This window comes from Saccoglossus kowalevskii, chromosome 5 (assembly GCF_978046115.1).
Source record: "Saccoglossus kowalevskii chromosome 5, keSacKowa6.1, whole genome shotgun sequence".
NCBI classification, from domain to species: domain Eukaryota; kingdom Metazoa; phylum Hemichordata; class Enteropneusta; family Harrimaniidae; genus Saccoglossus; species Saccoglossus kowalevskii.
The window spans coordinates 24,182,456-24,198,513 of record NC_140645.1 but is presented as its reverse complement, the minus strand read 5'-3'; the positions used below and the strand labels follow the sequence as shown (position 1 = coordinate 24,198,513).

The 16,058-nt window shown below is 35.2% G+C and overlaps 1 protein-coding gene across 1 annotated transcript; it reads left to right on the top strand.

The window, feature by feature from the left end:
* Nucleotides 1-9,701, top strand: LOC100370503 (BOS complex subunit TMEM147-like). The gene is made up of 6 exons (XM_002733676.4): nucleotides 1-165; nucleotides 3,300-3,369; nucleotides 4,335-4,400; nucleotides 4,536-4,757; nucleotides 6,883-7,004; nucleotides 8,893-9,701. The coding sequence occupies exons 1-6, from the start codon at nucleotides 89-91 to the stop codon at nucleotides 9,023-9,025; spliced, it is 690 nt and encodes a 229-aa protein (XP_002733722.1). The 5' UTR covers nucleotides 1-88; the 3' UTR covers nucleotides 9,026-9,701.
* The last annotated feature ends 6,357 nt before the right edge of the window (nucleotides 9,702-16,058 follow it).

Below are 16,058 nucleotides of genomic sequence, written 5' to 3'. Positions count from 1 at the left end.
CCCACGTTTTAGGATGTTGTAGTTGGGAGTCACCAATATTTACCCTCTTCGCCCATTATTTTACACAGCATCTTATCCGAGACTGACAATGACGTTATTTCACTTTGGAAACTGTTTTGCGCTTGCCTATGTGCCATATTTGATCACATATAAGTGTTCCGGACTGTGAGTATTCTGTACTTTTTTGTTTAAAATATTTCGACATGCCATTTAATTATTGAAACTTCGAAGTACAAGCATTGTACGTGTTATGGCTTGGTATAACGTCGGCAAATCAATCTTACATTCCCTGGCTTACGGGAGATTATGAGAGTTCCATGTTTTGTTTGAAAAATAATATGGGTAACCGTTAACTCCCACCACGAAAATGAATGAATACGACGCTGATGACGTCATTGGCCAGAAACATTTGTGCCCGCATCCATCAGCGGTGGTCAGTCAGTTCGCCCCAATGCACATTCGCCCCAGACCAGTTCGCCCCAAAGTCGGTTCGCCCCAAGTTTACTGGTGTTCGTTTTCGCGGTTATGCGTGCAAGGAAATGTGGTTTTGAAATATTTTAAAAATTATACTTAAGTAAAAACCACATCGAAGGAGGCTGATCGCCGCGATTGTAGCATATCGCCCGAAGAGTCGAACCGGTGTCGTGCCATATGCGTCGTGATAGCGATACTTTGCCTTTTTTTGCCATGCGCTGTGATAGCGATTTTTTGCCCCTTTTTCGATTGACTTATCTCCCCTGGCTTGCCTTACAAACATGAATGAACCAACCAATCAATCGGTGTTGTGTGGTTTCGGCGTTCCAGTTTTAACGCACGGATTAAAAATACGGTGCCGCCGTCTTGAACGTTCCATTCAAAAGGGGGTGGTGTGTGTCACAAGGACTGTGGTCACGCTAAAGGGATCACGAGACTTGTTATAATTATATATACAACGTAGTTATATTAACATTATACACGTATTATATTTGTTTAGTTTTCAGAAGTGAAGAATAGTTATCAAGGGTTTATGAATGCAAGAACACAGTATTCATTTTGAAAAAATAAAACGTAGTAGTATTCTGTGTGTTTGTTCTCTGCCATTGTTGGCTCTACATTGCGTGATAGTAGTACACCATGCACACACCATCAAAAAGGTGTGACCGCGACACCTTTTCAGTACCGAATAACACCTATTAAACTGGGCGTCTAGAAGACCCAGTAACGTGGAGCTTTGTGACATGAAGTTGTGGTACAGCAACAACCAATTTATTTGTAGTCCATTGTATATGTGTTTTACATTCATTTTGTGACGTACACCGTTATTCAAGTCCAGGGGAAATGTTGAAAATCATATTTGATTCTCAAAAATAAACATTACTCTGCAGTTTGTGCGCATACCTAGTATATCGCGAAACAATTGACCACACCCACTGTTACATTAAGAACTTCGATGTTATGTACTATCGTAAATTTAAAGAACTTCGATGTTATGTATTTTATAGTCGTTACCTGTTCGTTATTTTAAGAACTTCGATGTTATGTATTTTATAGTCGCTCCCTGTTCGTTATTTTAAGAACTTTGATGTTATGTATTTTATAATCGTTACATTATCGTAAATTTTAGAACTTCGATGTTATGTATTTTATAGTCGTTACCTGTTCGTTATTTTAAGAACTTCGATGTTATGTATTTTATAATCGTTACATTATCGTACATTTAAGAACTTTGATGTTATGTATTTTATAGTTGTTACCTGTTCGTTAATTTAAAGAACTTCGATGTTATGTATTTTATAATCGTTGCATTATCGTAAATTTAAAGAACTTCGATGTTATGTATTTTATTGTCGTTACCTGTTCGTTATTGTAAGAACTTCGATGTTATGTATTTTATAATCGTTACATTATCGTACACTTAAGAACTTCGATGATATGTATTCTCGTACTTTCGAACAACCAATAAAGTTAGAACGTAAAAGCACTGTTTGATAGGAACATCATGAAGCTCACTGGTTTCAGATATAATATACTAGCCAAGCCGACACAACCCCTATTGCTCAATAGAATAATCCAAGATGGCGATGTTTGAGAAACGGTTCGTTGAAGATCGATTCGACCTTTCGATAAACTATTCAAAGCTCGTCCAGTTTACGGATCTCATCGAAGCCTGAACGGAAAGATTGCTGGCTGCTTTGACCTGTGAACGCCAATTATAAAATCTATCGGGTCGGAGAGTGTCGTACGGACTAATAGGTCAAACGAGTCTGCGATCATAGCACACGGCACAGCACGGGTTCGGGCGATATGCTACAATCATGAATCGCGGCGATCAGCGTCCTTCGATGTGGCTTTACTTTAGTATAATTTTTAAAATATTTCAAAACCACATTTCCTTGCACGCATAACCGCGAAAACGAACACCAGTAAACTTGGGGCGAACCGACTTTGGGGCGAACTGACTGTGGGGCGAACTGACTATGGGGCGAACTGGTCTGGGGCGAATGTGCATTGGGGCGAACTGACTGTGAATCCCATCAGCAACTGACAACACTGTAGCTCTGATTCACTATATACATGTACTACCGGGTATATAGATTTGTAATTTGTCTGGCCGAGTTAGCTAGTGTATGTATGGCTTAGTCTTGCAGAGAAATCAGTGTAGACTAGATGCAGTAATAATCTATAGTGAATAATGCTAATTACCTAGCAGTTAACCAGGCCATTCTTGAATGTACTCGGAATGGCAGGATTCCAGGCTAAAATCTGTGGGACGATTGCAAAATCATAAAGGTATACAATACAATCCTTATGCAAGTTGCCAAACACCAGGCCAAACTTGTTCAAGCCGAAAATGGGTATTTTTGTATTAGTTTAGCCGCAACATTCTACAGTCACTAGGTTCGAAAATATGTTTGTTACATTCTCAAAGACGGAAATTCGTCCTGATCCTCAAACATTGCCAGGACCAGAAATAGACAATGGAAAATGTCTTTTCAGCGAAAATTAATTCCAGCTAAAATAAAGCATTTTACAGTATATCAGTCTGTTTCTGTGTGAGAATGGAGGGGTTGATTTCAGTTCTGATGAGCTATCGATCATTTACGCAGTGAAATCAACCCCCCTATACATACAACGTCTTTTCACCTGAGTGTGCAGATTTCTAAAGTAATGACACATCTTGAGACTTGTGTATTGAGTTTATTATGACCAGTCTATATATGGAGAACGTGTGTACATTTTGTGATTATTTTGACACATATACAAGTTAGGATACCAGTGATAAATGTATGAGTAGAACTATATTATTTTTTGTTTTACAGGTCAGAGTATAGTGCATTTTGGAAATGTGTTCAAGCAGGATTCGCCTATCTTTTTACACAGCTCTGCAAGGTACTAGATTTTCATATTCAACTGACAGTGAAAACAAATGTTATGACATACAACCCTTGTGATATGGCGACGTATTTACAAGTGATCTTCATGACTTGTTTAAATACTACGATCGCATAGGGTTGTTGTGTAATAACATCTTTATCATAAGTGTAAATGGTTTCACGATCTGTGATGTGCTGTGGAACACTACAGATGATTTTTGGTGCAGATTTTATTATTAGTCTTTATTCAGACAAAGCCCGAAAACCCAGAACTTATGTGTCAGTCTGCATGTGTGTATGCATGCATGCATCCACAGCTGTATTTCAGACATGTCTTTTGTTATAAAAATACACTAAAATCAGGTATTTTGACATCTTTGGAACCAGATCTCAGACATGTGTAATCGTAATTTTTTAAACTCATTGAATGTCTGGATTCTTAACCACAGGGACAGTGCTATGCATTGCAAGTGTACTGTTATAACGACAGACATGCAAACTCTTAGTCAAAGTTCATAAAACTTTTCATAGTTGATTGGAGTAATCGTGATATTGCACATATTCAATTTAAAACTAACAATTCAATTTTGTTGATCATGACCTTTAGTGGATTAATTTCGTAATAATTTTGAAAATTGTGAAGGTAGTAGGATAATCTTTTTGCTAGAAAAATGATAAAAACATATCAAACCTAAAACCTATACATTTGTAGAAAGGATTTTAGCAAACCAAAATTGTTTAAAATTGAAAGTGAAGGAAACAGCAATTTTACAGTCTGTCAGTATTTACAGTTTGTGCTGTGATTGTTTACAGTACTTTGTGATATTACATATAAATGATCTGGCAAACCTAGCAAAAGTTGTCTGATTGTTCTTGAAATGGCTCACAGTGTTGTAGTATTGCAACAGTTTTACAGTGTGGTCAGAAGCTGACAATTATATATATGGATTTTCGTAATTATTTTTTTTACTTTGTTTTCAGATGCTTGTGTTAGCTACATTCTTTCCTGCCTCAGATCCAATCAGTGGTAGCTTAGACATCCTGGGAGTGAGTACCAATTAGAATACATCTGGGAATTTATATAAGTGCTATTAATACGGTACATTTGTCACATGGTTTCAATCATAGTTACTTGCAAGCAATATGGCTGAGAAAATTAATATGCAAGTTTTTGTTTTGCAGGAATTTATGAAGGCGACAATAGACATAGCTGACTTAGTAGGGCTATATTTTGTAATGACGAGTATAGCTGGAAAAGGTGAAATTAAGTTTATGGTTGCTGGAATGGGATGGGCTACAGCAGAGTTGGTCATGACCAGATTTCTACCATTGTGGTTTGGTGCACGGGGCGTTGAGTTTGACTGGAAATATATTCAGATGAGCTTTGATTCAAATATCAGTTTGGTAAGTCTACCTCAGCGTACCTAGGGGAAGCGGCATTTAAAATAAATTTGTGTACATTATGTTAATATAATTTATTTCTTGTTGTCAGCTTCAACTATGAATTATTCATTTCAACTAGAAACCTGCAGACAGGGACATTCCCTCATTTGAAATGCTTTGCATTTCCCATCAAACACCTTCGGCGTGAATATCTAAGATACAAAATTACATTAGGCCCGAGGACTGTCGACAGTCTAAAGTAACCCTAAACTTCAAGTTAGCCACTTTTGAGCAAAATGTGATGCCTGGTCTTACAAGTGACATAAAGATTTTAAAAATTTGATGAAGCATTCCCTCCTCCCTCTCGCTTTAATATTTAGTCCCCGTTCGGACGCAGTCCGAAAACGGGGACTTATGTTTTGCCCTGTGTGCGTCCGTGCGTCCGTGATCACCTGTATCTCGAACATGCATGGATCGATTAAGTTCAAACTTCACTCATACATCACACATTATATGGGACATATGCACATGCATTTTTTTCATGATCCGATTAACGATAGCCGAATAGCGGCCATTTTAAGGCCGAAAATGCATCAAAATCGCACATTTTCACCATTCCGGACCCGGATCTCAGTTATGCATAGACGGATTTTGTTCAAATTTGGTACATACATTAAACATAATAGGACCTTGATGCACGTCATTTTTTTTTTTGGATCGGGTTCGAAATGGCCGACTGGCGGCCATTTTGTTTTAAAGAATTCAGTTCTGGATCCGTATCTGAGACATACTTGGATTGATCGATTTCAAACTTCACACACACAAGGTACATCATGTCACAAATATGTATGTGCATTTGTTTCATGATCTCATTAACGATAGCCAAATGGGGGCCGCTTTAAGGCCGAAAATGCATTGAAATCGCACATTTTCACCATTCCGGACCCGGATCTCAGTTATGCATGGACGGATTTCATTCAAATTTGGTACATACATTAAACATAATAGGACCTTGATGCATGTCATTTTTTTTTTCGGATCAAGTTCGAAATAGCCGACTGGCGGCCATTTTGTTTTAAAGAATTCAGTTCTGGATCTGTATCCGAGACATGTCTGGATTGATCAAGTTCAAACTTCACACACACAAGGTACATCATGTCACAAATATGTATGTGCATTTGTTTCATGATCTCATTAACGATAGCCGAATAGCGGCCATTTTAAGGCCGAAAATGCATCAAAATCGCACATTTTCACCATTCCGGACCCGGATCTCAGTTATGCATGGACGGATTTTGTTCAAATTTGGTACATACATTAAACATAATAGGACCTTGATGCACGTCATTTTTTTTTTTGGATCGGGTTCGAAATGGCCGACTGGTGGCCATTTTGTTTTAAAGAATTCAGTTCTGGATTTGTATCTGAGACATGCTTGGATTGATCGAGTTCAAACTTCACACACACAAGGTACATCATGTCACAAATATGTATGTGCATTTGTTTCATGATCTCATTAACGATAGCCAAATGGGGGCCGCTTTAAGGCCGAAAATGCATTGAAATCGCACATTTTCACCATTCCGGACCCGTATCTCAGTTATGCATGGATGGATTTTGTTCAAATTTGGTACATACATTAAACATAATAGGACCTTGATGCACGTCTTTTTTTTTTCGGAGCAACTTCGAAATGGCCGACTGGCGGCCATTTTGTTAAAGAATTCAGTTCTGGATCCGTATCCAAGACATGTCTGGATTGATCAAGTTCAAACTTCACACACACATGGTACATCATGTCACAAATAGATATGTGCATTTGTTTCATGATCTGCTTAACAATAGCGGAATGATGGCCATTTTAAGGCCGAAAATGCATCAAAATCACATATTTTCACAATTGCAGAACCGGATCTCAGTCATGCATGGATGGATTTTGTTCAGATTTAGCACAATGTGTTGTACATATGCAGGTGCATTTCGGTCATGATCTGCTTTGAATGTATATGTCACTCAAATATGAACGGAACGGGGACGTGTCATTGACAATGACTTGTTTAATTGTTGTTGTTTGCAACTGAGCCCTACAAAACACACCAAATATGTCAGGTAAAGAAATTCTTATTGGTTTGCTATTTATTTTCAGGTACAACACATCACAACAGCTACGTTAGTGTGGTTATGGGGTAGAAATGATTTACACAAATCTTTACAACCTGTGGTAGTGACGTTATTAGGACTCAGTTGTTACAGACCTCTCATTGTGGAGTAAGTACATGTATATTGTCAAATCATTTATTTTTAAACATTTAATTTCACTATTTCGATGTTTTGGGCATATTTACTTGGTTTTCTATTCATGAGTTTGGCAGGGAAGCAATTAGTGCAATTATGGTTACCTTGAATACAAACGCGTACATCATGTGTCATGCATTGCATCATGGGAAAAAGGCAACTTAGTAGACATTTGCATAACACGATTTGATAATAAAGGCGCATATTACTGTAAAATGACTAATTTTCACTGGGTTTAAATTTCGCTGATTTACCATTTCAGGCATATTCAGTGGGTTTTAAATTCACGGTTTTATCATTTAGATAATGTGTTCTATGCTGAATTTTACATATTCACTGGGTTTTAATTTAGCGCATTTTCCAGTCAGTGAAATAAGCAAAATTAAAACCCAGTGAATAATTAACTCTTTTACAGTAAGTTATCCTGTTGCAAAGGAACAGAAAAATAAATGATCATTATCAGAGCTGGTATAAAACAGAATGCTGAATAAAAAAAAAAATTCTCCCGCAGTTTATACAGGGATGAGAAAATAGTTCCCATTTCGGATTTTCAGCTAAATGAGGGTATGTTTTGGGGTCTAATATATTGGTTAACCAATATTCCATAAATTTTGGAACATTTGCTTGATAAGTACAATACCTAGAAAATAAATGTATTTGGTTGAAAAGCAAAACTCCGGTGCCACGCATGTCCACTGAATTGTTAATTATTAAAAGAATATTTTCACCCAAAGTTTGTAAAGTGATCTGATCATATAGTTTTGGTGCTATTCTGGAAAATCAAATTTGGCTACACTACCTGTAAACACATAATTTGAGAAAGTGGTGAAAACACAAAACATTACATAACTAAAAAATGTTCTGGATCATTCACTTGAAATTTGGCACATTGATGTACATTAATCTTGATTATTAATTATGTTGTAGGGATTTTGAGTCAAAAGTATACCGTAAAAACTCGCCTACTCTAAAAATTCGAACACCTAGTTGTTTGGTGGGTTTTCGTAATTTATTGACCTTCAAAATTCTGACCTCAACAGAGATTGCTCACTTATTTTTACTCCAAAAATTTGTTTGGAGACGCGACATTCTATGTTGACACAGGAAAGTGTGTGTAATCTTGTTTGACATTTAATTTGCAATGCAACTGTATACAACCCAACTTTTATATTTGTTGAATTTTGACTGGCCAAAAATTTATCATTACAGTATTTTGTATTTTAAAAACCTGACCATTTTTCCAAACAAATTATTTAAAAGTGGTCGAATTTTTAGAGTTTTCACGGTGATCACAAAAATCAAGACCAGTCAGCTTGTTGACTACTGAAGAGAAAGGGTATTCACGAAACAAAAAACAAGACGATATTTTGTTAATGGTAACGTCTGAAGCCGCAAACAAAAATGTGATTTTTGTTATTTACCAAAATTCAAATCCCTCAACTATAGAGAGATATTTTTCAAGGTAATGTTTCAATACTGTAAAATACTTTATTTTCGCTGGAATTAATTTTCGCTGAAAAGACTTTTTGGGTGTTTTGTATGGAATTTATTTTCACTGATTTCTGACGAGTTGAATGTAAAATATAAGAAATATATTCGCTAGATTTTATTTTCACTGAATCATTCCTTCAGTGAAAATAGCAAAAATTAATTCCAAGCAAAAATAAAATATTCTACAGTATATGATTTTCTATTGATTCAATGTCATGCCAGGGAATGCGCATAATTAGTTGCATCACGAAAATTCTCTGCGCATCAGTGATGTAGCATATTAGAGGGTGGACTGGTAGGTTCCCTTGCCCACCTCCCTGCACACCCATGACTCTACAATTAACCATGTAATTTTTCCTTGCTTCTACAGGATTCTCATCCATGCTATTGGGTTGGGTTCATGGACATTACTTCTGGCTAAAGCACTGTTCACTGGATGCATTGGAATTGTAGGACTTCAGATTTACATCGGACTCGCACATGCTGTAAACGCAAACAACTGAAGAGAGATGACAAATATTATAGTGGCATAGATAGAAGATGAAATCATTTGAAGGGGGGGTATATTCCTGCAGTCGTCAGAACCATCACCTCTGTGGAGCAAACCATTCTACTATATAGGGGTGTCCTCAACACCTAGAAATGTGACTGTATAGTTGTAAAAGTGTTTCTGAAAAAATGGGCAAGTGTGGTCTCTTGAATATTGACTCACAGAAGAAGAAGCTATTGACTTTGCAGTTATGTGTGGTATTTGAGAACTTGTTTGTGGTCAATAAAAAATGTACATCAGAGTGAGACGGTATTTGTTACAAATAAAATAAAAGAAAAAATAACCTGTTTCTAAATTATAGCTTAGACACCCCCACCATAATAATGGTTTGACCCTTGTATGTCATCCATAGTAGTGTTTTCTGTACCAGTGAAGTTTGTCTGTGAAGTTTGTGATGTCATGTTTATGTGACTAGATCAATTACAATTACTCTGGTATTCACATTTTTTTCAAAAATTCATGTATTGTGCATAATTCTTGAGATTTTACTTGTTTTTGTGCAAGTGTTTCTGATTGACTGATTTACCAAAATATCTAGCCAATCACAGCAGTTTCTTTTCTTTTTTTATGTACTTGTACTATTCTTGTAGACTTAATTCCTTCCATTGTAAAAATTGCTGATCGGAAAATGTCTGTTTTTGTAGTTTTTGACTCCCATGTGCGAAGCACAAAATGGGAGTCTTTGCAGTTAGTGTGTGTGTCTGTATGTGTGTGTGTATGGGTGTGTGTGTATATGTGTGTCCGTCTGTTCCACTGATATCTCAAGAACCATACATCAGTTTTTGATGAAACTTGGTGCATAGATGCTCTGGGCCAATGCGCAGATTTGATTAGGTTTTGGTAAAATTCCATGCATATTAATTACCTAATTTGCATGATAATAAGCTAATTTTTAGCTGTTCCATTGATATCTAAAGAACCACTCATTGGATTTTGATGAAACTTGGTATATAGATGCTCTGAACTTGTGCGCAGATATGATTAGTTTTTGGTAAAACTCCGTGCATATTAATTACTTAATTTGCATGATAAATAGCAAATTTTTAGCTGTTCCATGACTGTTCCACTGATATCTAAACAACCACTCATTGGATTTTGATGAAACTTGGTACATAGCTGCTCTGAACTAATGCTAGGTTTTGATTAGTTTTTGGTAAAAATTACCTAATTACTAATTACCTAATTTGCATTATGATTAGTGAATTTTCGGTTTTTCAACTGATCAAGTACTAATCATCACATTTCAATGAAACTTGGTACATAGATGTCATAGGACACTGCACAGACCTGATAGTTTTTAGGGTAATATCAGTGCATATTAATTACCTAATTTGCATAATTAATTAATTTTCAGCTTTTGATGTTTCAAGTAGTAAGCATTACATTTCAATGAAACTTGGTACATAGATACTCAAGGACTATGCAGAGATTCATTTTTTGGGATAAATATTTGTGCATATTAATCACCTAATTTGCATAATTAGTTATTTTTCAGCTTTTCCACAGATATCTCAAGTACTAATCAGCACATTTCAATGAAACTTGGTACATAGATCCTTTAGGACTATCCAGAGACCTGATTAGTTTTAGGGTAAATAATTGTGCATATTAATTACCTAATTTGCATAATTAAACACTTTTAAGCTATCACACTGATTTCTAAAGTACTAATTATTCCATTTCAATGAAACTTGGTACAAAGATGCTCTAGGACAATGTACAAACCTGATTAGTTTGGGGTTAAATTCTGTTTATATTAATTCCCTAATTAGCATAATAATTCATAATTTTTTTGCTTCCAATCACATTTCAATAAAACTTGGTACATAGATGGTCTGTTACATTGCGCAGACCTCATTAGTTTTACACTCAAATCTGTTCATATTAATTATCTGATTTGCATTATTAGTTTTCAGCTTTTCCATCACTATCTCAATCAAGTACAAGTAATTTTGAATTATATTTAATGTGTCTCCAATACTCTCAGCACATGGGAGTTCTTTCTAAGCTTTCTTTGATTTATTTTTAAAATATTTTGACAAACCAGAAAGAATTGTGAGTGAACTCTTTTTGAACTGATGTGCACGATGGCCAGATATGTTTTTTTATTATTCTAACATCACAATTTTTCATTCTGTGCATATTTCACACAGGAAACTAAGCTGCATGTTCCGAAATGTGAAATGAAATACTGTAGAATACTTTATTTTAGCTAGAATTAATTTTCGCTGAAAAGGCTTTTTGAGTGTTTTGTTTGGTATTTATTTTCACTGATTTTTGACAAGTTGAATGTGAAATATAGAAAATAAATTCCAAGCAAAAATAAAGTATTCTACAGTAGTTCAATGTATTGTCACTGCTCCATAAATTGTAGGAAGTAAATTAAATATACATGTATGTAATTATTTATTACGTTTCTGTCAAACTTGCTACGCTACTCTACAATACAAAATCAGGTTAAATGACATAAACGCACTTTTACGAAGATAATACTTTATCATATGCAGTATCAGTGATGTAAAGTCGTGTATTAAAAATTATTTCTTTTGTGAAATCTGCATGAACCATGATCAATCGTACTGCGAAGACTGCTGATAGAACTAGCCCACAATTTTGTAAAAATGTTGCCAATGTGTTTCCATATAAATACATTGTCTTAAAATAAATATTGTTTAATTGCAGGTGGTAAACTGGCTGCAAAGTATGTGCAAGGAACATTTTTCCTGCATGCAAATGAGTAACTATTCTAATGTTAGTTTCTGCTGGTAAAACACCTGGAAATGCATACATGCATGTGTTAAGCAGCAGGCTTGGAACTTGTAAAAATTACTACAGTTGTTTAATAAATATGATATCATGGGTCCCGAATTTTGATATTCTCTTTATTAGCTCCGCTGTCGATTTCGTTGAGCGGAGCTTATCATATGAGTGATTGTCTGTCGGTGTCCGCATCAACTTTTTAGCTCTGCTGTTGACTTTGTCGACGGAGCTTATCATATGAGTGATTGTCCGTCGTCCGTGTCAATGTTTTACTTTTTCGACTTCTTCTTGAAAACTGCAAGCCTGAATGCTTTGATACTTGGTGTATATGTACCTTGGTTGGACCTCTCTTAGATTTGTTCTTTTCGTGGTGATATCTTCAATTCTCTAATTTTGATGAATATTTTTGCCATTTTTGGTAAAAGTGATATTTTCGACTTCTTGCTTTCATGTGTTACATGTAGTTAACTCTCTCAGATTTGTTCATTTTCTAATGATATCTGCAGTTCTTTTATTGAAAAGTGCATTGCTAACAGCGGAGCTATCTCAGTCGAGAGGCTGCTTATTTAAATAAACATTGCAGACTGACTTTATTTTCCACCTAAATTTTCCAAAACAATTTTTATACCAAGGTGGCGTAATTACTTTTTTTTGATGTCTGCATCAAAACAATTTTTTAAAACCCCACAAAATCTGCCACAAGCCCTCAAATTTTCAAAATGATCAAACCCTGGAATAACAAATAACTTTGATAGATATAAGTATGACATGCTGTTCACAAATTGAAATTTGACTCGTGAATCTGCATTTTGCTATTTAAACAAAATAGATCGAGGTGCACTCCCATGTTTTAAAAGAGGCAAGACAAATCCCCCTATTTATTTTGTCAGAAATTTGGGCAGGTGAACTAACAAATGACACAAATAACCTAGAGCATATTTGTAATAATTATTATCGTTTTATTCTTGGTGTTAGTAAATTTACACCATCAGCTGGTATAAGGGGTGAACTAGGTAGATTACCAGTAAGAATAAATGCAATGGTTTCAAAGGTTAAATACTGGTACAGAATAAATTTGCTTCCTGAAAATCACATATTGAAATGTGCATTAAAGGAAATACAAAATAATTCTACCTGGATTACTCAAATAAAAACAATTTTTGGAGAAAAAAACTTGTCTAAAATAAAAGAAACTTACAAGATCAACAATATTAATCAACTAACCAATGTTGTAAGAACAAAGCTATCAATTGAATTTATTCAATCATGGAGAAAACAATTAAATAAAAAAGAGGGGAACAAACTTAGAACATATAGTATATTTAAACAAAAATTTGAATTAGAAAACTATCTAAATGAAATGAAAAACTTCAGCCAACGTAGAGTGTTAGCAAAGTTCAGGCTCAGTGACCACAACCTTGAAATTGAATTGGGAAGAAAGAGTAAACCAAAAACCCCAGAAAATGAAAGAACTTGCAAAAAATGCAATTCAGATCAAATTGAAGATGAAATGAAATGCATTTCATCTTAGATTGCAATTTCTATGAAGTAGAGAAGTATTTTAAAATAAAAATTAATGACTTGTCCAGAATGGAAAGCTTTGTGAAAATAATGGGAAATAATATGGCTTTGTCATATTATTTAAAAAATACAATTTTCTAAAAGTTAAATATGTAACTGTAGTCTGGGAGAACCTTGCTGCTGTTTAATCAATTTTTCAGAGATTTTCTAATTTGTATTTCTTTATTTTGTTGAATTTCAGTGTATTTTAATTTTTGTGTTTTAGTGTGTCTTATTTTATTTGTCTTTTGTAATCATTTTTTACCTTACTAAACCCACAGATGGTTAAGTTGTGTAATAAAGTTATTATTATTATATTAAAATTTGATCTATTAAAGGGTGGTGGTCGTTAAACTTTGCTTTGGTGGTATGTTTGATATTGAGCTAAAAGTATAAAATTTAATTTGAATATTTTTTTTCGAAATACATATATATTAAGTGAAGGAGTGAAAAAAAATATATACAATGTACATTTAATTTGTTTTGAAATTTCTTTTTTTCTGTCAACTGCAACTAACTGGCTTTGCTGGTTCTCTGTGCAAGCGTTTCACGCAAAGGACTCTGGGAACCATCCCAGAGTTCTTAGCGCAGGCAGGCTAACACAGGCTAACAGGCTCTGCCACACATGACTTTTCACGCTGTCATTTGCCATATACATGTATCAATACGCAGGTATTGTTCGGTTATTCAAGACGGCAGGCCATGCCCAGTTGGCAAGAAAACTATTAAATCTGTCTCTTCCCTTGCTGCAGTTTAGCAGCTCTTATTGGCCGCTTAAGCTATTTTGATATTACGTTGCGGCCATAGAGCTGCAGATCGCGTCCATTGAGAACCGCACAGTTCGCCGCCCCGGGATCCCGGGGCGCACGCTATTTTTGATGTTATCGAACGATTTCAATGAAATTTAAAACGAATAAAAGTTATCCTTGCAAACACAAACATCTTAGGTATCTACTGACCGAAAATGAAGGACTATTTCTTCTTGAAAAGTATATATTTCTGTGTATAATTAGACCGAACGTAATTTAATCGATTGAACGACGGATTTCAAGATGACCTCTGTCATGTGACCTGATCACATGACAATGACGAAACATGCGCAGTTGACATTTTAACTGAAAATTGAGAATGGCAGGTTCTTGCATTCATTGTGGAGATGAGTTCCAGAAGAAAGTTAAAGGGTATCGCAGGCAATCCATTGCATCTAGACTTAAAACCTCGGAAACTGTTGACAATGCATTAGTGAATGTTCTAAAGCTGAAACCCATTACCCCGTTGGCTTGTTGTCTCTTTCCGCATAATATTGAGGAGCATTGGTGGTAAAATATACATCATACTTTTGCCATACCCTGTTGGTAATATGGCCAATGTGTGTATATTATTTAAAATACAAGTAGTACCTTCTACTTGTTGAGCTTTTAGGTCAAATTTAAAAATATCTTTCAGATTCTGGTCAAAAGACTCAACAATTTTGTCCTTTGTGAATTGTCTGCTGTCTGCTCCTGTCACTTGTAACACTCTTTGGCAAGTTACAAGATTATTTTTAGATTTTTCACAATATATAAATAAAACTGCTTGAAAAAAATATTTTTGATAATACATGTACTTTATTTGATTTTTTCAAAAAAAGATGAGTCACTTAATGGTGAAATGAAATTAAAATTATAAAAAGCCGTCTGCCGATGTTTCGTCACATGAAGCGCTGTCCCAGACAGGCGCCGATGGCCGTCTGCTGTAGTCACGTGATTACACTCGTCACTAAAAGAGCCAAGTCACGTGATAGAGGTCGGCTTCAAAATGGCGGCGTTCAATCGGAGGTTTCACTTCGGCACAGTTTTAACGTAAAATAGTCTCATTTACACGGGCAAATTTGCTTAAAGCTTGCTGTAATCAGTAACAGATATATTTGTGAGAACATATTTGTCTATTTTTTCCTGTAAGTCGAGGTAATTTTATTACAATCACAATTTTAATGATAAATTATTCTCTCAGTTCAAACAAAACACAACAACAGTTTTGGCGGATAATTAATTTCGTTTTATTCACTAACGAAACAATGAGTTTTGCTGATCATGTTCGCCAGCCAACAAGACAAAAAGGCAGAATCACAAAACTGAAAATAACATCAAGATGCAATAATAACTAACAAAACTAGCAAGTAAATCATCAATCGATGCACGCGAAAAAAAACTAATAAAGAAAAGCAAAATAACGATTCGAGAAAAAGCAAATACAATTTTAAAAAAATAAAAATAAAATAAAACATTCACTTGCGAAAAAGCCCACCTCGGACAACAAGCAATGAAAAGGGTGGGTGGGTGGGGAAATCGAAAAGTTCACAGTTGACTTGAAAGCAACAAAGGACGCAACTAACTAACAATACAAAATTGCGCATGCGTGAAACAAACAATTTGCATAAATACAACAAGACAATTGCGCATGCGCGCAGTGCAAATAATAAAAATTCACGGGAATAATTAACCATTTTGAAATACAAAATTACACAATTATTCTCTCAGTTCAAACAAAACACAACAACAGTTTTGGCGGATAATTAATTTCGTTTTATTCACTAACGAAACAATGAGTTTTGCTGATCATGTTCGCCAGCCAACAAGACAAAAAGGCCAAAATAATAAAAAAAAAAAAAACGCCAAAACTGAAAA